The 25425-nt window shown below is 45.5% G+C and overlaps 1 protein-coding gene and 1 long non-coding RNA gene across 2 annotated transcripts; one reads left to right on the plus strand and one right to left on the minus strand.

Annotated features, from left to right (window-relative positions):
* Positions 1 to 6135: 6135 nt before the first annotated feature.
* Positions 6136 to 15994, minus strand: LOC109554496 (uncharacterized). Its single transcript, XR_002180163.2, has 4 exons — positions 15862 to 15994; positions 14067 to 14112; positions 13317 to 13372; positions 6136 to 6392 (listed from the first exon to the last, which is right to left on the minus strand). It is a non-coding gene; the product is annotated as an uncharacterized lncRNA (long non-coding RNA).
* Positions 15995 to 16021: 27 nt separating this feature from the next.
* On the plus strand, positions 16022 to 24863 carry TMEM109 (transmembrane protein 109). The gene is made up of 4 exons (XM_019955029.2): positions 16022 to 16157; positions 21601 to 21845; positions 22752 to 22854; positions 23277 to 24863. The coding sequence occupies exons 2-4, from the start codon at positions 21609 to 21611 to the stop codon at positions 23666 to 23668; spliced, it is 732 nt and encodes a 243-aa protein (XP_019810588.1). The 5' UTR covers positions 16022 to 16157; positions 21601 to 21608; the 3' UTR covers positions 23669 to 24863.
* The last annotated feature ends 562 nt before the right edge of the window (positions 24864 to 25425 follow it).

Consider the following 25425-nt stretch of genomic DNA (forward strand, 5'->3'; position numbering starts at 1 on the left):
CTATGGTAGGGAGCTTACAGCTGTCACAGAAGAATGGAGGAAACAGGGAGTTGTTTCCAGGCTTTTGAGTTTCAAAAGCCAGGCCCTCATGAAACAGAAAGGATTCAGGGCAACTGATTTTGGAGTAACTATTAGAGGTGAGAATTTGATCTCAGTTTCCTCCTCACTTCCCCCAGTCTCAATCTCTGCACAAAGGAGATAAAGATTACCTAAGGTTTGGAAGCAAAGAGGTGGGGGGAATGGCTATAAGATAACTGTCAGTGGGTTCTCGAGATTGGAACTCTATGCCCTGCTTCCCTAGGCCAAGACTGCTGCTGCTGCTTGAGAAGCAAGGGTACACATAGGTCAATAACCCAGAAGCTCCATTTCACAGGTAGATTAAGTTACAACCTTGTGGACAACTGATATAGGATTAAGCAGGACAGTGCACCTCAAACAACTAAGGATTAGGTGGATTCTCCCCCTTCACCCTGTTAATTTTCCAAAAGGTTTATACAGACTGTAAAACAAGGGTGGAAAGAGCCTTGAACTGTCTAAGAGTGTCCCTCCATTCAGATAGAAAAGAGAGTTGAAAAGAAGTTTACTTGGGACTTCCCTGGTGGTCCAGTGGCTAGGACTCTGTGCTCCCAATGCAAGGGGTCCAGATTTGACCCCTGGTTGGGAAACTAGATCCCACATTTGCAATTAAAGATCCTGCATGCCACAATGAAGACAGAAGATCCCAAGTGCTACAATTAAGACCCAATGCAACCAAATAAATTAAATATTTTTTTTTTTAAGAAAGAAGAAAGGTGGCTCAGTGGTAAAGAATCTGCCTGCCAATGCAGGAGATATGGATTTGATCCCTGGTCCGGGAAGATCCCACATGCCATGGAGCAACTAAGCCAATGTACCACAACTATTGAACCTGTGATTTAGAACCTGGGAACCACAACTACTGAGCCCACATGCCCAACTGAGCCTGAGTGCCCTAGAGTCTGTGCCCCTTAACAAGAGAAGCCACTGCAATGAGAAGCCTGTCCACTGCAATGAAGAGTAGTGCTCCCCCTCTCCACTCACCGCAACTAGAGAAAAGCCTGGGTAGCAATGAAGACCCAGCACAGCCAAAAATAGATACACAAATAAATAAATGAATTTTAAAAAATTAATTTTTCATAAGGGGCAAAATAGTTACATTTCCTGCACAGGAAATTCCGTGACATGAGATTGATAATCCTACGAATCAGAAATGATCTCACAAGCAAATGTGAAGATGCAACTGTTAGAAAGGCTGGGAGGTGTGACCAAGGATGCTACCAGAGTTTGTTCTGGAAGAAAGAGATCCTTAGCCAAAGCAGAGGGTCCGGGGGAAAATGAATGTGTCTGAAGGAAAGAAGCAATCTGACATGGGGACAGACTGGTTGCTACTCATGCATAGTCTGTGTACAACAAGGAATGTCACTTACCATCCAGTCTTACAAGGAAGGATTAAGTCATTAGCCACTACAGTCACTGCCCTAAGTACTTCTTGAAAGGAATTCAGGACAAAGAACAGGATGAGGCACACTGTGCTTTGGAAAAGTGCACAAAACAGGCCCTTAGATAATTAGCTATAAAATTTTTTATGAACCTCAATTCTTCTGTCCTCCTATACATAGAAAAGCACTAAAATCACAAACTGAGATACCTGTTCCTCATGGCTAGTAGTAACCTACAGAGATGTATGTGAGATTGTACATACACACACACACACACACACACACACACACAGAAGTCGCTCAGTCATGTCCGACTCTTTGCGACTCCATGGATTATAGCCCACTAGGCTCCTTGGTCCATGGGATTTTCCAGGCATGAATACTGGAGTGGGTTGCCGTTTCCTTCTCCCGAGATTGTACATACTCTTTGGCCAAAATCACAGGTACACTGGCCTCTCTCCCTCCCTCTCATCAGCAGTTCCTTAGAGCTATCAGAGAGGCTGTCTCTCAGGCTATAGCCCTCAGTAAGATAAGGCATAGAACTCAACTCACAGCTCCAATGTCGTGCACTTTTTTTCCAGTTGACAGTTGGTGACCACACAGAGAGGGACCCAGAGCAGACTTCCCTCATTTGCCTGTACTCTAGAATGATCCAGAGCCCTGGTACCACCAAGGGCTCCTTGTGTCCATCTACCTCCTTGGTGTGTCCCAATGAAATTAGATGAGTCTCTCTTAAACTCCAGATCTCCCATCTCGGTTGACAATCCTGAGTTTTATTCACAGGTTGTTAAATTCCTTGGTATGAGAAGTGGGTTATCCTTGAACTTAGGTTCAAGAAGAGATAGCTGTATTTCCTGTATTGAGAGACATTGGGGAAATTTTCCTCAGGTGAAACATACTGAGGAGGACTTCCCTGGTGGTACAGTGGATAAGAATCTGCCTGCCAGTGCAGGGGACACAGGTTCATTCCCTGGTCCGGGAAGATACCACATGCTTCAGAGCAACAAAGCCCATGGGCCACAACTACCGAGTCCATGGGCTGCAGCTACTGAAGCCCCTGTGCCTAGAGCCCACGGTCTGCAAGAGAAGCCACCACAAAGGGAAGCCTGTGCACGACAATGAAGAGTAGGCCCCGCTTGCTGCAACTAGAGGAAGCGTGTGAGCAGCAACAAAGACCCAGTGCAACCAAAAATAATAAATAAATACAATTATATTTTAAAAAGAAAGACATTGTGGAGGTTTGGACTGGGTGATGAGGTTGAAAGCCAACGACAGCTTCATAAACTCTAACAGAAAGTGAAAGTGTTAGTTGCTCAGTCATGCCTGACTCTTTACAACCCCATGAACTGTAGCCTGCCAGGCTCTTCTGTCCATGGAATTCTCCAGGCAATAATACTGAAGTGGGTTGCCATTCCCTTCTCCAGGGGATCTTCCCAACCCAGGGATCGAACCAGGGTCTCCTGCATTGTAGGCAGATTCTTTACCATTTGAGCCACTAGGGAAGACCAAACTTTAACAGGGTTAGTTGGAATTAAAGTGAAGCTACCACATGAGAGCTTTCAGCTCCAAAGATAAGGGACACAGTTCCAGACACAGTTCCTTCTGGCTGGTTTCAGCTTTCTCAGGCGAGACATTTATGGCAGTGGGGAAGGTGAGTCCTTATACCAAGCAGCAGTCCCATAGGGAAACCCACTCATTAACGTCGAAAAGTTGCTCATCAAAAGATGAACACATAAGGACTGGCCATCCAGTGCTAGGAGAAACTGTGGGGGTGGGGTTTAGATTGCTGGAGGGAGAAAGCAAGGCAGGTAAAAGAGCTGCAATGACTCCAGGGTGACACCTAGAGGAATTAAGCTCACAAACAGCACGTGTCCACCAGATGGTTTTCAATAGTAATTTTATCTGGGCAAATGAACTTTAAAATTAGGGAATCAGTTCAGTTCAGTTCAGTTCAGTCGCTCAGTTGTGTCCGACTCTTTGAGATCCCATGAATCGCAGCACGCCAGGCCTCCCTGTCCATCACCAACTCCTGGACTTCACTCAAACTCACGTCCATCGAGTCGGTGATGCCATCCATCCATCTCATCCTGTCGTCCCCTTCTCCTCCTGCCCCCAATCCTTCCCAGCATCAGAGTCTTTTCCAATGAGTCAACTCTTCACATGAGGTGGCCAAAGTACTGGAGTTTCAGCTTTAGCATCATTCCTTCCAAAGAAATCCCAGGGCTGATCTCCTTCAGAATGGACTGGTTGGATCTCCTTGCAGTCCAAGGGACTCTCAAGAGTCTTCTCCAACACCACAGTTCAAAAGCATGAGTTCTGTGGTGCTCAGCTTTCTTCACAGTCCAACTCTCACATCCATACATGACGACTGGAAAAATCATAGCCTTGACGAGATAGACCTTTGTTGGCAAAGTAATGTCTCTCCTTTTTAATATGCTGTCTAGGTTGGTCATAGCTTTTCTTCCAAGGAGCAAGCGTCTTTTAATTTCATGGCTGCAGTCATCATCTGCAGTGATTTTGGAGCCCCCAAAAATAAAGTCTGACACTGTTTCCCCATCTATTTCCCATGAAGTGATGGGGCCAGAGGCCATGATCTTCGTTTTCTGAATGTTGAGCTTTAAGCCAACTTTTTCACTGTCTTCTTTCACTTTCATCAAGAGACTCTTTAGTTCTTCTTCACTTTCTGCCATAAGCGTGGTGTCATCTGCATATCTGAGGTTAGTGATATTTCTCCTGGCAATCTTGATTCCAGCTTGTGCTTCTTCCAGCCCAGCGTTTCTCTTGATGTATTCTGCATAGAAGTTAAATAAGCAGGGTGACAATATACAGCCTTGATGTACTCCTTTTCCTATTTGGAACCAGTCTGTTGTTCGATGTCCAGTTCTAACTGTTGCTTCCTGACCTGCATACAGATTTCTCAAGAGGCAGGTCAGGTGGTCTGGTATTCCCATCTCTTTCAGAATTTTCTACAGTTTATTGTGATCCACATAGTCAAAGGCTTTGGCATAGTCAATAAAGCAGAAATAGATGTTTTTCTGGAACTCTCTTGCTTTTTCCATGATCCTGTGGATGTTGGCAATTTGATCTCTGGTTCCTCTGCCTTTTCTAAAACCAGCTTGAACATCAGGAAGTTCACGGTTCACGTATTGCTGAAGCCTGGCTTGGACAATTTTGAGCATTACTTTACTAGCGTGTGAGATGAGTGCAATTGTGCGGTAGTTTGAGCATTCTTTGGCATTGCCTTTCTTTGGGATTGGAATGAAAACTGACCTTTTCCAGTCCTGTGGCCACTGCTGAGTTTTCCAAATTTGCTGGCATATTGAATGCAGCACTTTCACGGCATCATCTTTCAGGATTTGAAATAGCTCAACTGGAATTCCATCACCTCCACTAGATTTGTTCATAGTGATGCTTTCTAAGGCCCACTTGACTTCACATTCCAGGATGTCTGGCTCTAGGTCAGTGATCACACCATCGTGATTATCTGGGTTGTGAAGATCTTTTTTGTACAGTTCTTCTGTGTATTCTTGCCACCTCTTCTTAATATCTTCTGCTTCTGTTAGGTCCATATCATTTCTGTCCTTTATTGAGCCCATCTTTGCATGAAATGTTCCCTTGGTATCTCTAATTTTCTTGAAGAGATCTCTGGTCTTTCCCATTCTGTTGTTTTCCTCTATTTCTTTGCATTGATTACTGAGGAAGGCTTTCTTATCTCTTCTTGCTATTCTTTGGAACTCTGCATTCAGAGGCTTATATCTTTCCTTTTCTCTTTTGCTTTTTGCTTGTCTTCTTTTCACAGCTATTTGTAAGACCTCCTCAGACAGCCATTTTGCTTTTTTGCATTTCTTTTCCTTGGGGATGGTCTTGATCCCTGTCTCCTGTACAATGTCACAAACCTCATTCCATAGTTCATCAGGCACTCTATCTATCAGATCTAGTCCCTTAAATCTAGTTCTCACTTCCACTGTATAATCATAAGGGATTTGATTTAGGTCATACCTGAATGGTCTAGTGGTTTTCCCTACTTTCTTCAATTTAAGTCTGAATTTGGTAATAAGGAGTTCATGATCTGAGCCACAGCCAGCTCCTGGTCTTGTTTTTGTTGACTATATAGAGCTTCTCCATCTTTGGCTGCAAAGAATATAATCCATCTGATTTTGGTGTTGACCATCTGGTGATGTCCATGTGTAGAGTCTTCTCTTATGTTGTTGGAAGAGAGTGTTTGTTATGACCAGTGCATTTTCTTGGCAAAAGTCTATTAGTCTTTGTCCTGCTTCATTCCGTATTCCAAGGCCAAATTTGCCTGTTACTCCAGGTGTTTCTTGACTTCCTACTTTTGCATTCCAGTCCCCTATAGTGAAAAGGACATCTTTTTTGGGTGTTAGTTCTAAAAGGTCTTGTAGGTCTTCATAGAACCGTTCAACTTCAGCTTCTTCAGCATTACTGGTTGGGGCATAGACTTGGATTACTGTGATATTGAATGGTTTGCCTTGGAAACGAACAGAGATCATTCTGTCATTTTTGAGATTGCATTCAAGTACTGCATTTCAAACTCTTGTTGACCATAATGGCTACTCCATTTCTTCTGAGGGATTCCTGCCCACAGTGGTAGATATAATGGTCATCTGAGAAACAGGGAATAGAGTTTCCCAAAAAGAAGAAAAGAGGAGCCAACAAATACTTCCATAAGTATTTATTTAATTGGGAACTCAAGGAAACCCCACCCTGAAATGGCCAAGATGGGGTTGTTTCACATTCCAAAACTGGTTTTTGCATAGTTAAAGAAATTGGTTTGATAAAACATCTTTTCAAAATTCTGAACCTAGGGGAACAAAAGTCCTTCTAGGAGGAGCTTGCATTTCTCTCCTTGTGCCTTGAGATATAAGATGTTCTACCACGACTCTCAGGAACTCTTACATACATCACCTCCAATTTCTGAGACAGAGGGGAAAAAACAGAAAAGAGGCCTTTTTAAACACAAGCAAGTAAATTTAACTTATTCTGTTCACTTACTTACAAACAAATGAGTTTTATATTGTCATAACTGATTAATGACTAAGTTTTTAGTTTTTATTTTATTTTTTAATGACTAAGCTTTTCAGTGAAGCTATGGGATATCTTGCTGTGTATGTCTGTATGTCTGTGTATATGTTATAGATATATTTCTACCTCTGGGTAGTAACGCCAAAATTAATTTGTAAAGGAGCTCTATATAATTGGCTTAAATGAAATTGAGCACGTATATAAATGCTCAGAAATATAAAAGAAACTAACCCAAATGGATTTCAGGTTCACATGAATCTGGGAAATATTCAGTATTACAGTAATATCTGGTGGTAAACAAGTTTAAGCCTTTTGATTTGAATAATATTGAGATGACATAATCCTTTTATTGTATGTAGGGTTGTTAAAAGAGATCTGATTCTCTGTAATCAGAGAATCAAATAATATAATAAAATCAGATAATTAAATAAGATCTGATTATCTCTTACAAAATCTGTCAGCAAGAAAAATAACTTGCTATAGTGAGATTTTTACAAGTAAATTAAGTATAAATGAGATAAGAGTTTTTAGGCAAACTCTTTAGGAATGAACAAACAAGACCAAGCACTAAATCTGAAGAATGATCACGTTTGAATATGGAAAGAGGAACTGCCACTGAAGGAGAGGAACAAGGCTAGCAGTCAGAGAAGAGATTCTCTCTCTTTAGTTGCTAAGTCGTGTCGGATTCTTGCGACCCCATGGACTGTAGCCCAGGCTCCTCTGTCCATGGGATTCTCTGGGCAATAACACTGGAGTGGGTTGCCATTTCCTTCTCCAGGGGATCTTCTCGACCCAGGAATTGAACCCGGGTCTCCTGTATTGCAGGCAGATTCTTTACTGACTGAGCTAGGAATAATTATGTTTTACAGTATGTTTACTTAAAAATAGTTTCTGCAGACTTTTGGTAATTTGAAACTTTGGAGTTTCGCTAAGTTAAGTTAAATGATAGAAGTTTATTGAATATCTAGGTCATTTACTGGAGAAGGCAATGGCACCCTGCTCCAGTACTCTTGCCTGGAAAATCCCATGGACGGAGGAGCCTGGTAGGCTGCAGTCCATGGGGTCGCTAAGAGTCGGACACGACAGAGCGACTTCACTTTCACTTTTCACTTTCATGCATTGGAGAAGGAAATGGCAACCCACTCCAGTGTTTTTGCCTGGAGAATCCCAGGGACAACGGAGCCTGGTGGGCTGCCGTCTATGGGGTCGCACAGAGTCGGACACAACTGAAGCAACTTAGCAGCAGCAGGTCATTTACAAATAAAATAATATACTTCAAATTAATATAAAGATTCTTTTACAGAGAAACTAATGATATTTAGGACTATTAGTTAATATGAGACATTTTCTATAAGAAAGTACATGATTTTAGAAATTATAGCTAATAAGTTTGTCATTCTACAGAATGCTAGTTTAGTTCATAATTGCTTACTTCTTAACTTTTAATAGAAATTAAGGTTTTAATGGTTTAAGATTATAATTAAAACATATAACTCAAACTTTTAAAAATTAATAAGGAAAATATATATTTGTATGCAAAGGAAAAATAAAGTATAAAGAAAGGAAGTGAATTTTGTTAAGGGAAAAGGAAATAATTTTGTCCTAAAAAAGGTTAAAGACAGAGAGAGAAAAGGGACAGCACGGGACAAAATCTGAAGGTAAAACAAGAAAGTTACAGAAGGTTATGGAAAAGAAATTCTAGGAAAAGGGTTTTGTATGTGAGCAGGACTGGCTAAGATCAGAATTAACTTAATTGGTTGAGTTTTACTATTAAAAATATGCTGGTACAAAATTAGAATTCGTTTTTCTCTCTCTGTTAAGAGGGACAAAGTTTTCTTGGAATACTGATCTGCTTTTGATGGCAGATTGTCAAGTTTCTTTACCTTTTAAACAACCTGTTGTAAACTTTTGTATTTGCCTCTGAAATATTCTTTTGTCACTTGATTGAGGGCAGGAGAAGGGAGTGACAGAGGATGAAAATGGTTGGATGGCATCACTGACTCAATGGACATGAGTTGGAGCAAGCTCTGGGAGATAGTGAAGGACCGGGAAGGCTGGCGTGCTGCAGTCCATGGGGTCGCAGAGTTGAACATGACTTAGCGACTGAACAACAACAATTGTCACTTAGTCAAATAAATATCGTTTCATAGTGACCTATGATCCTATTTGACCAAGTGTTTAATTTTTTTTCCTTTTTTAAAAATTATTTATTTACTTATTTATTTTTTGGCTGCACTGAGTCCTCACTACTCCCTGTGGACTTTCTCTCGCTGCGGTGAGTAGCAGCCACACTCTGGTTGCGGTGCCCAGGCCTCTCATTGTGGCAGCTTCTCTTATTGTAGAGCGTGGGCTCCAGGTGCATGGGTTTCAGTAGTTGTGTCACATGGGCTTAGTTGCCCCTCGGCATGTGGAACTGACATGGGACTGAACCCATGTCCCCCAAATTGAGATGTGGATTCCTAACCACTGAACCACCAGGGAAGTCTCTAAAATTTTTGATATCTTTGACAAGCTTCCTCAAACCAATTTTAAAATGAAGTTCTTTTGACCTCTAGCTAACCTGGGGATACTTCAGAGGATACCAAAACATCTCAAAGAAAGATGATAAGTTAATTATGCTTATTTGGTATATTAAATTACAGGAGAAGCACTGTTAACTTTCTTAGGTTATAGTGTATGTTGTGTTAGTTGCTCAGTCATGTCTGACTCTTTGGGACCCCATGGACTGTATGTAGCCTGCCAGGCTCCTCTGTCCACGGAATTCTTCAGGCAAGAATACTGGAGTGCACTGCCATTTCCTTCTCCACTATGGGTAATTGTTATTAACATAAATGTTCTGGAAATTATATGAAATGCCTAAAATCTGACTGTGTCCTGATAAAATGTTATCAGTCATAATTCTAGTTATTAATATTCTATGTCACAAAAATAACTAAATTTTTTTGACAACTACATTGTAATCAGGTCTTTAGCCATGCCCTTTAAAATCTTTTGTCATTTATAGACAATTATTATTTTGCTCTGATGCTTCATAAAAATGCTTCATTTTCAAGAAGACTCATAGAAAGGGCTTTCTGATAAGTACAGGTTTCTGAAAATGTTTAGATTATATTGCTGAACTGGGTAAAAAATTAAAAGAATTCTAATGGAAAACTTGATGGCATCAAACCTATGAAGTATCAAGATTAACAAGTGTGGCTTTTTGTCTGAAATATTACTGAATTTTAATCTTTGCTTTCCAGATGTAAAGAAACCTTTCCCCTTAAGCTAACTGTGATTTACAGCAATCTGATGAATTATATCTTTGTAAGCAGAACTGAAACATTTATCTTTTCTCTCTACTTGATCCCTCCAGAATTTGGAAACTCTTAGTGAGTATTCTTATTTTCATGGCAATACTGTTATTTGCATAAATTCAGTAAGAACCTATTCTCCTTACAACAGTACACAATTGGAAACATTGGTTATACTCTCAAGGCTTTGATTGGAATGTTATAATTGAGAGATGTGCATAGACTCAGATAAGACAAGACAGCATTAAGGAACTAAGACTGACTTTATGGAGCCATTAACTTCTTGAAAAAAATAGTCTGGTACCTTGTAACCTTATCAGGTGAATAATTCAAGCCATTTCCCAGCAGGTTCAAGAACCTCAAGACATTTTGGATCCTCAAGAAGAGAGTTATTCACCCAAATTTATAGGTATCTCAAACAGAATCTGATGGCCAGTCCTTAGCATGACTTTCCTGGCCTTGAGAAACCTTTTATAGTTCAAACCTGAGAATCCTTATGAAAAGTTCTAGCAAAACCAATTTAAAAGAGCGTTTGTTGTTGTTCAGTAGCTAAGTCATGTTTGACTCTTTGTGACCCCATGGACTGAGGCACACCAGGCTCCCCTGTTCTTTACTATCTCCTCGAGTTTGCTCAAACTCATGTCCACTGAGTCCGTGATGCTATTTAACCATCTCATCGTCTCCTACCCACTTCTCCTTTTGCCTTCAATTTTTCCCAGTATCTGGGTCTTTTCCAATGAGTCAGCTCTTAGCATCTGGTGGTCAAAGTACTGGAGTTTCAGCTTCAGCATCAGTCCTTCCAATGACTATTCAGGACTGATTTCCTTTAGGACTGACTGGTTTGACCTCCTTGCAGTCCAAGGGACTCTGAAGAGTCTTCTCCAGCACCACAGTTCAAAAGCATCAGTTCTTTGGCACTCAGCCTTCTTTGTGGTCCAACTCTCAAATATGTACATGACTACTGGAAAAACCATAGCTTTGACTATATGGGCCTTTGTTGGCAAAGTGATGTCTCTGCTTTTTAATATGCTGTCTATGTTGGTCATAGCTTTTCTTCCAAGGAGAAAGCATCTTTTAATTTCATGGCTGCAGTCACTGTCTGAAGTGATTTTAGAGCCCCCAAAATAAAACCTGTCACTGTTTCCACTTTTCCCTTTCTATTTGCCATGATCTTGATGGAACCCCAAAATTCTGAGTTTTAAGCATATATGGTCAATTATACTTATATATATAATCAGGTTAAGTTTATTGAAACTGGACTCATTTTGCAAGCAAATTAGTCTTAATCTGGCTATATTTTGTAGCGACAAGGATAGTTTTCAAAAGAAAAATTATGTTTCAGTAATATACCTTTGTAGATATTAAGTTCTAGTGCTGTTAGTTGTCTTTGAGTTTTGGTATTTACTGCCTAAGACTTACTTCCCAGATGACTCCTTTTTACCAATTTGCATTATTGTAAGGTTTAATGAACTATTCAAAGGACAGTCTAAAATTGATTCTGATGTTTACCCTAGTAATCTATCTTTGGATGAAGATCAGATGTGCCATGACCTGAAACAAGGAGATTTCAAACTGGAAAAGACATCATTTAAAGAACTGTCTCCAAACCTAGATGAAAGGATTTTTATCATATTCTTAACTAGCTCATGTGCAGTGAAACCAAAGAGAATTAACTCCTGCATTCATTCCTCCCACTTTAAAAAGGGCCCCTGTTCCAGACTGGTCTAAAGATAGGACTGCTGACCTCAATATCACCTTAAAAGAATACCCACACCAGGATGAGAAGAAGATGACATGAGAAGTGAACAGCTATTCCAAGATGCTGGGCCTGACCTGTGTGATCATTTATAGTGTTTTCTTGGTTTCTATCATGGATACACAAATCCTATGCAGAGTTTAAAAATCAATCCAATTGTTGTATTTATGGTCAATTACCCATGTTCAGTACTTTTGGTTTACCTTGGTGAATTTTTTCCACTCCAAGGCTTGCTTGGATGGCCCTTAGGAAATTTATTCTAGAAGAAAAAAGTTATATAGTTCTGTTCAAGTCCTTATTGATATTACTAGATGGGACTCCCTCACTTGGCTAATCAATCATACCAGCTCTGCCCCTGGCCATAAATACAATTTTTCTTTAAAAGTTAATCACTCAAGCTCAATCAGAACAATGAGCTAAATGTTAGTCAAAAATCATAACCTCCTGCTTACTGGGAGAGACCATCCCTCAATTATGGGATGGATTTATATTGTTAATACCAGGCTATAGTCATTTAAATTTAAAGGCTTCCTTATGGTGGGAACAATTAAATTATACTAGAGATAAGGAGCTTAATAACATTAGGAAATTGGGCAGAGTGCCTTATGAACAACGTCAACTTATCATTACCTTTAAAGATAGCAATTGGTATGGAACAGATGGGTCAGGTGACCAGGGCTCACATCCAATGGAGGTTCTTGGTTTAAATGCTAACTTAAGGGACTTCCCTGATGGTCCAGTAGCTAAGACTCCACACTTTCAATGCAGAGGGCCAGGGTTCTGTTTCTGGTTGGGGACCTAGACCCCACATGCTGCAACTAAGAATTTGTATGCCGAAACTAAAGATCCCTCACTCCACAACTAAGACTCGGTGCAGGCAAATAAATAAATTAAAAAAATCCTTACTACTAACTGTACTACCTGTATTCTGCTTACTCTACAAGATTGTTGTTTTTCACATTACCCAAAGTGCTACTGAGATTCTGACAAATATTTTGATGACCAAGCAGCTTGAAACAGTCAACCAAATATACAGCTGTTTAGTCCCTAAGTTGTGTCTGACTCCTTTCGACTCCATAGACTCAGTGTGCCAGGCTCCTCTGTCCATGGAATTCTCCAGGCAAGAATATTGGAGAGGGTTGCCATTTCCTTCTCCAGGAGATATTCTCAACCCAGGAATTGAACCTGGCTCTCCTGAGTCACTTGCATTGGCAGGCAGATTATTTCCCACTGAACCACCAGGGAAGCCCCGGCCAAATATATAGTTCTATATAAAATTAAAATAATTGTAATAATGTAACTCTGGACAGAGAAGCCTGGCATGCTGCAGTTCATGGGGTCACAAAGAATCAGACACCACTTAGCGAGTGAACAATAGTGTAATGGAAATGGCAACCCACTCCAGTGTTCTTGCCTGGAAAATCCCAGGGACGGGGGAGCCTGATGGGCTGCTGTCTATGGGGTCGCACAGAGTCAGACACGACTGAAGCGACTTAGCAGCAGCAGCAGCAGACATGGGAAGAGGCAACAAAAGGGAATCATTTCCTGAAACATAGCAGACTAGTGAGACAAGTGGTTCAGATACTTTTACGCTACTATTAACAGGGACATTAATAATGCACTGAGTGGCATATCAAGGGAATCCTCTCCTGACCTAGGAATAAGCCTTCCTGGCACCATGGGACAATTTGGTTATGAAATACCTCCCAAACCTTGGTTAAATTTAGGACCACAAGGTGGCACTGTAAAACAAGGAATGTCACTCACCATCCAGTTTCACAAATCTTCTAGAGTAAGTCCTCAGCACTAACCTACAATACACCCTGAAAGAAATTCAGGATGAAGAACAGGGTGAACCACTGTGCTTTGAGAAAACAGGCAAAACAGACCCTTAGATAGCTAGATATGATAGGAACATTTTTGTGAACCCCAATTCTTGCATTTTCCCATACTTAGAAAAGCATTAAAATAATGAACTGAGATACCTGTTCCTCTCGACTAGCAGTAACCTTCTTCCAAGATGTATGCTGGATTGCACACACCACTTACCAAAGTTACAGATATACTGGCCTCTCCCCTACCTCTTGGGAGTAGTTTCTCAGAGCTATGGAAGCTGCTGCTAAGTCACTTCAGTCGTGTCTGACTCTGTGCGACCCCATAGACAGCAGCCCACGAGGCTCCCCCATCCTTGGGATTCTCCAGGCAAGACCACTGGAGTGGGTTGCCATTTCCTTCTCCAATGCATGAAAGTGAAAAGTGAAAGTGAAGTCGCTCAGTCGTGTCTGACCCTCAGTGACCCCATGGACTGCAGCCTACCAGGTTCCTCCTACCATGGGATTTTTCCAGGCAAGAGTACTGGAGTGGGAGGCCATTGCCTTCTCCCAGAGAGGGGAAAAATAGATTTTTGTTTTAGAGTATTGAGTTTCAGAACTGTTTCAGGAACATCAAAGGGGAACTTACCTACATAAAAGCATTTGCACAGCAACTTAAATTTAAAAAACAAAAAACTCCACTTACTTAATCAGAAAAAGTTCACTCCACTTATTTCCTTGAATCTCCATACCTGCTAAGAAGTGAAGATGTATGTTAAGATCTTCTGATGTAGTCCAAAAATCTTGGCTTTCTCTGCCCACTGAAGCCAAATAAAATATGGAGACAAGGTTTGGAAGAAATAGAAAGGTGGCTTCAATCCTCAGGTGGAGGAAGGGAGACACAGCAGGCTCCTGCCTCAGGCACTGGGCCTCCCTTCCTCCAGAAATCAGAGGATTATATAGGTGAGGGCACAGAGTCAAGGGTCAGTGACAAAGAACAAAGGTGTAAGGATCTTATATTCTTTTTCCTCTTGCGCTGTTTCAAAAACAGATATAGACTGGAGTCAAGCAGCCTGTTAGTTGGGTCCATTGTCTTTCCTGGAGCCTTCCCCTGGTGATTCAGTTGGTAAAGAATCTGGCTGCCATGCAGGAGACCCAGGTTTTATCCCTGGGTCAGGAAGTTCCCCTGGAGGAGAAAATTGCAATCCACTCCAGGATTCTTGCCTGGAAAATCCCATGGACAGAGGAGCCCATAGGGCTATGACCCACAGGGTCGCAAAGAGTTCCAACCAAAAGGACTGAACGAATTTTGCATTGCATGCATGCACTGACTACAGACAGGAACATTCAAAGTAAAAAAAGTGCTCAGAAAAGGGCAAGAGAAAAAAAGAAAACTTTTTCCTTTTTCTCACTGGAACACTTTTAGTACTTTATAGAATTAAAAAACAAAATTCAGCCAAATACATTTCAAATATCTAATTAGTTATAGAAGATTCATAAATTAGGCAGCATCCCATATCTCCAAAGAGCTATAGTAAAGGAAAGGTTTTCAAACGCAGGACATGAAATCCATAAACAGAAGAAAAGATTACTTTAGGCATGAAAATGAAAGTGGAAAGTCGTGTAGTCCTGTCCAACTCTTTGCTATCCCCATGGACTATACAGTCCATGGAATTTTCCAGGCCAGAGTACTACAGTGGGTAGCCTTTCCATTCTCTGGGGGATCTTCCCAACCCAGGGATCGAACCCAGTTCTCCCGCATTGCAGCCATAGGTAACATATTTTATGGGGAATGGAAGGGATCTATATGGCAGATTATTTCAGTTTCCTTTGGGGACAACAGAGACCCCGTGTGACAGATGGCCTCATTGGTGCTGACCAAAAAATTCCTAACTTGTTAAGACTACATTTCTGAATGACGTTGAAATTTAAGCTACGACAGGTATTAATTCCCGGATTAGGGACTTGTCCTTACAATAAGTGACTCCATTTCAAGCCTACAGTTTTCTTTCAAACAATAGTAAAGTTGAAATAAGGACATCCAGAGAGATGAAGTGACCTGCCAGAATAACAAAGCAGGCAAAAGACCTCTTCATTCCAAATCCCGCGGCGTTCTCCCTCACAATGCTGCCTTTTTGACTGAAATGGGTCTGGAAGTTAGTGCCCTTCCCTCTCTAAAACTGAGAGAACATTTAGGAACCATCTGCAGAGTTAAGGAGTGGAAATGATCTCAGAGGGAAAGGATGCATTTTCCCGGTTGAGCGCCTCTTACTGCTCCTCTAACACCCTTTCCCCTTTGTGTCTTTTAAGCGCGAAAAATTTTCTCAAAAGACCAGGTGCGCTCAGGCTCCTCTTTCTTAGAACTACATTTCCCACAATGCCTCAGGAGGCCTCACATAGCTGGAGAACTACAATGCCCGAAATGCCAAGGGGTTTTTGTTTTTGTTTTTTTAAGAGGCAGATAAGCTTCCATTCCAAATTAAAAAATGAAGTTTACCCACTCTATAGTCCAGATATAGTCACTTTCCCCTTTCCTGCCAGAGACTTCCGTTTCCAGCTCGAACTTCCGACTCCATTATTCTCCCGGTGGGAATGCCTGGGATAAATACGCAAGCGGAGAGTAGAGCGCATGCGCTGACCGGCACCGGACTTTGGGCTTTTTGGGCGGCCCGCAGGTCCGGGCACGTCCCGCCTTGCGCGTGCGCAGACGATAAACCAACGCCCCAGAGTTGAGGCGCGGGTGTAGTGCCGCGTTTTAGTGAAGTCGCACGTGAAGAGCAGCGGTGGCCAGAGCCCGGTGAGTGCAGGCTGAGACCGGGACTCGGGGGCTGCACGCGGGACTGGGTGGCGGCGGCCGCTGCAGGTGTGAGTCCGGCGGCCGCGAGGCCTGACGAGCGCCTGTGGGGAGGGGTCCGAAGTCGCGCGGCGGGCAGTCTTAACAGTGGACCCGGATCCTCGTTGCTATGCAACAGGGGGCGTCGTTACTAAGTAACAGGGGAGGTGCGCGTTTCCGGGGAGAAGAGTTCGCGGTGCTGCTCCAAGGTCCGGTCGAGGACACGCGGCTGTCAGGTTTGCGGGACCAGGCCAGCGCTGAGCCCCTCGACCCCAACTCCCGCCTACGACTCGGCCTCCCGCGGCTTCGCTCCGAGCCGTTTGGGGGTACCCCGAACCCCTGGGCCGCGCCGCGTCCCTTGCCGGCGACGTCACTCAGCAGCCTTGGCAAGGGACACGCTGTTCGAAATAGCACAAGCATGCCACTGACACCCTGTCTCGGGAAGGCCGGGCCCTGGGGAAAGCGCCGTGCGCATGGGAAGCTGCCCCTTTGCTCGTCGCCCTGCCCCCAAACAGTTGCTGGGCAGCAGCTGTTAGGGGTTTAGCGGGGGCTGCCCCCACCTGCCGGGACGCTGACTTCATACTCCCGAGTAGCAGCTTCACCCGGTTTAGGAGCTTCTTTTCCACGCAGCTGTGCTTTTCGAGTGGCCGCTGCATATTTGGATCAACTTTAAAATAGTCCTCTCCGTACCTCTCCATGGCTCTCCGTTGTCATTCTCACCGCTTCTTGGGCTTCTTGACACTCATTTAACAAGCATTTATTAGTCATTGTTCTGTGCTAGGCACTGGGAATTCCAAGGAAGGTTAGCTATCAAGTGTGAAGGGGAGGTGCTCAAAGTCTTTTGGGGAAGGCAGGCATAAAAACTGCTAAATTATGCTACAGTGCAATGAGTGGTATATTGGCAATTTGTGGGCTACAACTTTCCTATAGATGTTTATAGTTTACAAAGTTCTTGTAGAAACATGTTAACTACTTGCATTAACTCTTAACCTCATTTGATCCCATTTTAGATTTGAGGAGACTGAAACTCAGACAGTTAAGTAATAAGGTAGAAGGTAGTGGCTTCTAAATTTTATTTTTTTTGGCCGCGCGGCAGTGCATGTGGGATCTTAGTTCCCTGGTCAGGGATTGAGCCCACACCCCCTCCACTGGAAGCATGGAGTGTTAACCACTAGACTGCCAGGGGAGTTCAGTAGTGGCTTCTAGTGTGTGGCAGAACTGAACCTGGGACAGGAAAGTCTAGAGTGCTTTGTACACTGCTGAATTTGGGCGGCTTTGCCCAAACAGTAGACTTTCCCCTGTGCTGCTGATCATTTGTGGCAGTTGTCCTGTTATGCATCAGAAATCCCCAAGGAGCTCTGAAAACAAAAGCCTGAACCTGACTCTGGGGAGAGTCCGAGTAAAGAAGCCCTGGGGGCTGGAGGGTGCAGGTGGGACAGACACTCCAGATTGAGGAGGCTCAAGCCCTTTTCATGGCAACCACAATTGAGAACTGCTTCTCCATGGGGGCAGTTTCTACAGTGATGGGGAAATCAGGACCGGCAGAAGGCACAAAATCAGCTGCCCCTCCTGCTGTGTTGTGATTTATAGTGCGAGAGGAAGCGACAGGAGGAAGGAGCCTTGGCAGGGAGCCTGGGGACCGCCCTACCCTACCCTCTTAGCAAACCACAGCTAAACATATAGTGTCTTCTCACTGCTCCTGCTGCTGCTAAGTCGCTTCAGTCGTGTCCGACTCTGTGCGACCCCATAGACGGCAGCCCACCAGGCTCCCCCGTCCCTGGGATTCTCCAGGCAAGAACACTGGAGGTGGTTGCCATTTCCTTCTCACTACCACAGTTAAATGAAGCAGTTTCCCCAGTTCAGCCTGTCCCTGCCCAAGCCATATTGCTGCCGCCTAAACAAAAGTGGCAGGTCTAGTCCCAGCTTTTTGCTGCAGAACCATGACCTGTGAGTCCAGCAGGTGGGTCATCATCTGGTGGGTGGTCTCCTTGTGGGAATCTGGGTGCCCTCTGTCTGTGAGGTGGTTGATTTGGGGCAGAACCTTAAGCTCCTTGAGGGCAGCAACCATGTCTTAATGAGGCAGGGTGGGTGGGATGTGGAAGGAGCAAAAGGGCAAGGTTTAGACCCTGGGTTCTGGAGTTAGGTCCCCGTCCTGCTGTGTGAACTTGAACAACACTTGATCTCTCTAAGCCATAGTTTTCTGAGTAAATGTGGAGAAATAACAGTATCTTATAAGATTGTTGTGGACTTAAATGTGATGGTGAAAGAACAAGCACTTTGTAAATTATCAAGCAACACACACACACACACGCACACAATTTGTTGTTGTTGAGTGCCTGCTATTTGCTGAGACATTTAAGACATCCTTCCTCTCAGAGCTCATGGCTGCTGCAGCCCCTGACTCCCATGGCTTCTTTTTATCAAAAGTATTTGGTTGGGATGAAGTGAGGAGGTATCATGGCGATGGGTTAGACCCTTGCTGAAGGAGAAATGAGGAGGAATCCTGTTAAAGAAAACAATTTGAAGAGAAAGGGAAAAGTAAAAGTGTTAGTCGTGTCCAACTCTTTGTGACCCTATGGACTGTAGCCTGCCAGACTCCTCTGTCCATGGGATTCTCCAGGCAAGAATACTGGAGTGGGTAGCCAGTCCCTTTTCCAGGGGAATCTTCCCAACCGGGATCGAACCCAGGTCTCCTACATTGCACGCAGATTCTTTACCATCTGAGCCACCAGGGAAACCTTTGAAGAAAGGGAGTAGCTTTCTTATCTGCGAAGGGCTCACTCCGGAATCGGGTTAGATTTGGTTGCTGGTACATTTCCGAAGGTTGACTGGCAGGCAATGCCAGCCTCACTGTGGAGAGTTTATTTCAAGGTCCCCCTAGTTTCCTCAGATTTCCGGGTGGCTCAGTGGTAAGGAAAACACCTGCCAATGCAGGAGATGTAGGAGCTCCGGGTCTGATCCCTGGGTCAGGAAGAACCTGTGGAGGAGGAAATGGCAACCCGATCCAGTATTCTTGCCTGGAGAATCCCATGGACAGAGGAGCCTGGCGGGCTACAGTCCATGAGGTTGCAAAGAGTCAGACCCGACTGAGCGATTGAGCACACACAACTCCCCTGGACTGAAGCAAATGGCTGCCTGAAGGTTGAGGCTGGCACAGAACGCAGGAGACTTCCATTTGGGGGTGGGGGTGGGGAGCAATTCACGTCACCTTGACCTTCAAGATAGGAGAAGTCATCGGATCCCTCTGGGTGGAGGTCCTTGGATATAGAATCCAACCCAAGATAGCATCCCTGCTCGTTACGTCCCCAGTGCAGTCATGACCCAGATAGACCAGGAACTGACCTGTGCTTTCCTCATCTCTGACCACGGGCAGGCAGGAACCATCTGGTTCTTGATTTGTGCCAGAAGAAGAGTAGAAGACTTCCCAACCTGAGGTTGTTCCCTCTGAACTGTCTGTTTTGCAGCCTGCCTGATCCTACAGGTCTCAGGAGGGATTTAGAGCAACTGTTCTGTGCCAGAAAGTGCCCCAAATGTGATATTTTTATAACTGGTTCTTGGACCCTCCTTCCCACTAAACAAAAACGAGAATATCTTCTCCTCCTTGATTTCTGGCTGACTACCTGAGGGCCCTGGTAGCTACAAAAACTTCAAACACCTGACTGCTCCTGCCTCAGGGGCCTGGCTAAGCCTCTGCTCCTCAAGTCTAAATCTCTGACACTCCCAGGAGCTGCAGGTTCATTTCTGAGCCTGGAAGAGAACAGGGAATTTGCCGGTGCTGTTTGACTTTTCTCAAGCACGGTAGCAAATAGAAGTTGGAACTGAAAACGTTTTTCTTGGCTAAATCCACTGGTACTTCAATGAGTTGATACTTGTTGGGTCTTAACTTGCCTACAGCATCACATTACAGAGGAGATCAGAGCATAAGACACAAAGCAGTTAACTGAATTATCACCAGTAATTCATGGAGTGGACTGGTAGATGCCAAGTCTATTTTAGCTCATGAATAATCTCTTGGGTGACTTTCCAATCACTTGTGAGATTTGAGTTGGAGAGGATACAGCACGGTGGTATATGTGAGGGTGCTGATGTCACGTGCACGCATGCTGAGTTGCTTCAGTGTCCAACTCTTTGTGACCCCACGGACTGTAGCCCGCCATGCTGCTCTGTCCATGGGATTCTCCCGGAAAGAATACTGGAGTGAGTTGACATGCCCGCCTCCAGGGGATCTTCCCAACCTAGGGATCAAATCGGTGTCTCCTTGTCTCCTGCACTGCAGGCAGATTCTTTCCCGCTGAGCCACCAGGGAAGCCTGATGTCAGGTATACCTGAATTCAAATTCTGGCTCACCTACTTACTACTTATCCTTCCTCAGTTTCTTCATCAGTTAAATGGGGGATAAGAACAGTACCTACCTAATGGGTTGTAGTGAGGATTAAATGAGATAGGTGGCCCATGGTTAACTTTTTATTATTAATAATATTGTTCCTTAAAAGTTGTGCTTTAACTCTTTGCCTCTGTTGGGGGCTGGGGAGTTGAGGTCATTCAGTGTGAGTGGATCTTGACTTTGCACAGTGGAATCCTCTGGGGGGCTTTTGGAGGTCTAAGCCGGGGCCATACTCACCGTGACATCAGAACCTCCTGTCTTTAGGGCAGAGGCATCAATAGTTTGTGAAGCTTCCAGATGTTTCCAGTGAGCAACCACAGTTGTGATCCACCTTCACTTCTATAATTTGGAAGCAGAAGTTTAGGTCCAAATCCTGGCCTTTCTCCTTAGCCCCAGTGACCTTGGGTGGATGACAAAGTCCTAAGTCTCAGTCTCTTCTCTACCCATAGTGGTGAGGAGGATAAGGACCATCTCACGTGATACTCCTGCAGAACAGATGGCCTGTGTACAGTGTGTTCTTGTGTATTTGAGCACCCAACCAAGCATGTTTCTTTACATCTTTACGCAGTGGTAATCCTATTTGAGTGCAATTTTTAAGTTTGTAAAATATATGTATTAGCTTTATCTAAAGTAGATTATAACTTCCTTGGGGACAAAGCTTTATAGTCTTATATATATATATATATATATTTTTTTTTTTTTTTTCTTTAATGCCCAAAGCACCTAATACACAAAGGCAGGCCTTCAGGTTTTTAGAACTGGAGTAAGCCTCAGAGAGATCTTCTCATCCACCTTAAGGCGCTGACGTATACTTACTGGTTTATTAATATGCAAACAGTAAAGAACTTGAAAGAGGAACCTGTGAATCAGATGGTTGTACCCAGCTGAGGCTGAAAGTCTCAGTTCTGCGTTTCAACTAACAGGGAGGGGTGGAGGAGGGTGCTGGGGCAAGTCGCACTCAGGACAGTGGGTTTCTCTGCCAGTTCGGGCCCTCACTCATACCATGCTTCTCAACCCTGACAGATCCAGCCATGGCAGGCTTAGGCAGCGGTTCGCCATGGGGCAAGTATCTGTTCAAAGTTGTCCTGATGGTGCTCATGGCCCTCCTGCTCCTGCACTCAGCGTCTTCCCAGTCACATCGAGACTTTGTGACGCCGGGCCAGCAGAAGAGGGAGGCCCCAGTTGATCTCTTGAGCCAGATCGGTAGCTCTGTGCGGGGAACCTTGGATACCTGGATTGGGGCAGAAACCATGCACCTGGTTTCCGAGGTAAAGAGAGTGTTCCCTGCTGTGACCACACATGTTAAGGACAGAGGAGCCGTTGTTCACGGCCACCTGTCTTGACTCCACATCCTCTGTATCATAATCCGTGGGGCAAATAGCCCCCCAGTTCGACGGAATGAAGCCAGACAGCCCCTGCCTCTTGCACCCCCTTTGTTTCATTCCTACCCCAGAGCGTTTAGCTCCACCCCCATCTTTCCCTTATCCCTGCCTTTTCTTGCCAGAAAGACTGGGAAATGAGCCATCTTTGTAAACCTATGTCACTGGTGACGATGTGTCTGACTTTGGTCTAAATCTGACCTTAAGTCTTAAATTGGCCAAATATCAAGACCTGAGTCCATACTTTTACCTGGAGAGGCGGGAGTGGGGATGACTCAGGGCCTTAAGGCAGGGCTGTCTCTTCTACCCAGTGGCATCCCAAGCATGTTGCCATATACTTTTGATAGGTCTTATTGAATACCTGAAACAAAGATCTTACCATTTATAAGATCCATAATACAGAAGAGCCGATTGACTTCATTGTCACTGAAACAGCCTAGCCCATCAGGGATGCTGCTTCCCAGACCTTCAATCCTTGGGAGGCTAGGAGGACCCCCCACCAAATTTTACAGGGTGACTGCTTCAGGGATTTGATGATTCTCCCACACATCCACATTCACCCACTACCACCACCAAAGTATTTGAGCACATCAGTTGAATTAGGGCCCCAGTGTCATGGGTTCCAGCTCAGGAAGGAGAAATGGCCTGTCCCCATGCACTGGAAGGTGGCTGTGGAAGGGACCCCTCGGCCAGGACGAGAAGCAGGTGGAGGCGTTCCTGGCTGGTAGTGGTGAGGCTCAGAGAGGAAGAACATCATTAATTATGGACTCATCTTGTGCCCTCCTCTTCCCACAGACCTTGGCGCAGATAATGTGGGCCATCTCGTCAGCCATTTCTGTGGCCTTCTTCGCACTGTCTGGGATCGCTGCTCAGTTGCTGAACGCCTTGGGGCTAGAAGGTGAGTGGCAGAGAACTGGTTAGGTCAGCTGGAGATTAACGTGTCACTTCATGTTTGTGAGAGTTTATCTTTTCAAAGTCTAGACTTTTCCCTAGCTGTTTAACTCCTCCCAGGTCTCTCCAGAGGCAACCTAAGAGCAGGCTACTAACTGTGGCATCGCACTAAGCCGTAGCGTCTTTTCTAACCAGCACCCACAGTGGCTCACTCCCATTTCACAGATGCAATGGACTCAGCCAAGGGAAGGAGTCTGCCCTCAGTCAGCTGGACCCGATGCTGGGATTTAAGCTCCATGACCTGAGGGGAAAGGATTTTTCCTTGGCTAAGGGGGTTTGGCTCTTCCCCTTTTTATTGGTCCTTGCCAGCTCCCCCCACTCCCTTCACCATGCCAGGGTGGCTGATTCTATGACTCTCTCTCCTTCCAGGAGATCACCTCACCCAGGGCCTGAAGCTCAGCCCCGGCCAAGTCCAGACCTTCCTGCTGTGGGGAGCAGGTGCCCTGGTTGCCTATTGGCTGCTGTCAGTGCTCCTCGGCTTGGTCTTGGCCTTGCTGGGGCGGATCCTGTGGGGCCTGAAGCTTGCCCTCTTCCTGGCTGCCTTTGTGGCCCTGGTGAGGTCCGTGCCCGACCCCTCCACCCGGGCGCTGCTTCTCCTGGCCTTGCTGACCCTCTACGCCCTGCTGAGCCGGCTCACTGGCACCCGCGCCTCGGGGGCCCAGCTGGAGGCCAAGGTTCGGGGTCTGGAACGCCAGGTGGAGGAGCTGCGCTGGCGGCAGAGGCGAGCGGTCAAGGGGCCCCGGAACGTGGAGGAGGAGTGAGAGGGTCGTCGGACGCCACCCCCTGCATCATACCAAAGAGCCCAGCTGCTTCTGGGTCACACAACCCTCCTTCCAGCCCCCTGCCTCTTTCTTGCCCTGTCTCTGAATCTTTCAGACCTTTCTCTCTGCAGACCCCTTAGCCGAGAGAGGAAGACCATGCCCCGACTTGTCCTCAGGGGCCCTGTCCTCTGAGGTTCTCTGGTTTGGGCTTGGTTCTCCCCACTCTTTCTCTGCTCCCAGCCTGTCTTAGCAGGGCAGGTGGTTGGCGGGGGGCTCCTGCCAGCTTCTGCACCTGCTCCCAGCGAGCACCCCGATCACTGCCAGTGGCCTCCATGACTCAGCCACGACTTGCCTTCCTCCAGTGCTCTTTTCCTCCTGTCCTTCTCTACCTCCCCCTTTGCCAAGTCCCCTCCTTCCATCCTTGTTTGTCTTCTCCTCCCAGCCCTGTACTCCAACCAAACCCCGGTCCCTCAAGGCGTGCTCCTGTCCCTTTCATTGCCCGGTGGTGGGGAGAGGCAGGGCCTATGGGGCCTGAGGGCAAACAGAAGTGAGGAAGTTCCCACCTGGGGCCGGGGCTGGAACGTACCTTGAGTCTGTTACAAGTGCCTTAATCCGAGCCAGCGGGGTCCTCCGTTTGCCCGCTGCTGCCATACTGTATGTAAGAAACTGCCCTGTGGCTGCTTTGTGTCAAGAGGAAAGTGGTTCCTCTCGGATTCTTGATTCCCCTTCAGCCAGAGCAAAAGATGACTGCTTTGCAGGCTTGTGCCTGCAAGTAGGACCCTGCGATGGGATCCCCCGTGGGGGTTTCAGAGACCCCGAAGGAGGAAAGAGGACTCATCTTCCTGTCTGCACAGCTCCAGGCGGTTCTCCATCTCTCTCTCCGTCACTGCCACTGAGGAGTCGCTGATCAGCGGCCCAGGAGGAGCACAGCACAGACAACAGAGATGCACCACACGGCCCCTTCTCATGCCCTGCAGCTGAGATGGCCCCACTGTGGGGGCCACTCATTTCTTCCTCCAAGGCTCTGGTGGAGGTGGGTGGCTTCCTCTGCCAGGCCCTGCACACGATGTGAAGAGTGAAGAAATGCCCAGTTCTTACTGTTGAGGTTGAAAGGAATCACAGCTGCAGTGATATATATATATATATTTTTATCGGCGCTTGGTTGGTTTTAAATAAAGTGCACGCTATTTTATTATCTCTTTCCGGATAAAATGTATTTGCTAAAAGTCTGGCTTGCCTTGATTGCTCCCTCTCCAGCTAAACCCATTTCTGCGGAGCTGCTTAGTTTCTCCCTGCAGGTGCCAAATAGGGAGAAAGGGAGTGAGAAAGACAGCTGGTACCAGGGACCCTTCCCTCCTGGGCTGAGGAATGAGGAGGGCATGCCCCATTCCCAAACTTCCTGGGACTGACCAACTTGGAGAGAGCAGTGTGCCTGTAGGGGAGGAGGGAAGGGACTGCTTCCATCCCTGTGTGCAGGAGTGGTAAAGCCTGGCCCCCAGCCAGAGAGAGACTGGCTTGCCCTCCCTGCATCCCCACCATGGTTCTCAACCCGGCCCATGGAATGGATCAGTTATTTCCTGGAGGGGTCCTGGTGTGGGTTTTCCTTTTTAAACTGCCCAGGAAAGGCTAATGTGCAGCCAGGTGCCCTGCTGTAGACCGCTTACTCCCAACACTGCTTGGCTGAGGAAGCTGGGCCAGGAAGCTGGGAGGCAGGCCTTCTCCCTGGGGCTCCTCCCTCACACTTCTAGGCCCACAGG

This window comes from Bos indicus, chromosome 29 (genome assembly GCF_029378745.1).
Source record: "Bos indicus isolate NIAB-ARS_2022 breed Sahiwal x Tharparkar chromosome 29, NIAB-ARS_B.indTharparkar_mat_pri_1.0, whole genome shotgun sequence".
NCBI classification, from domain to species: Eukaryota; Metazoa; Chordata; class Mammalia; order Artiodactyla; family Bovidae; genus Bos; species Bos indicus.

What these genes read in the sequence shown, in the direction of transcription:
- TMEM109 (XM_019955029.2), top strand. Translation starts at nt 21,609, where the DNA reads ATGGCAGGCTTAGGCAGCGGTTCGCCATGGGGCAAGTATCTGTTCAAA. An exon ending in CCATGCACCTGGTTTCCGAG is followed by an intron (nt 21,846 to 22,751) that starts GTAAAGAGAGTG and finishes CTCTTCCCACAG; the next exon opens with ACCTTGGCGCAGATAATGTG. An exon ending in GAACGCCTTGGGGCTAGAAG is followed by an intron (nt 22,855 to 23,276) that starts GTGAGTGGCAGA and finishes CTCTCCTTCCAG; the next exon opens with GAGATCACCTCACCCAGGGC.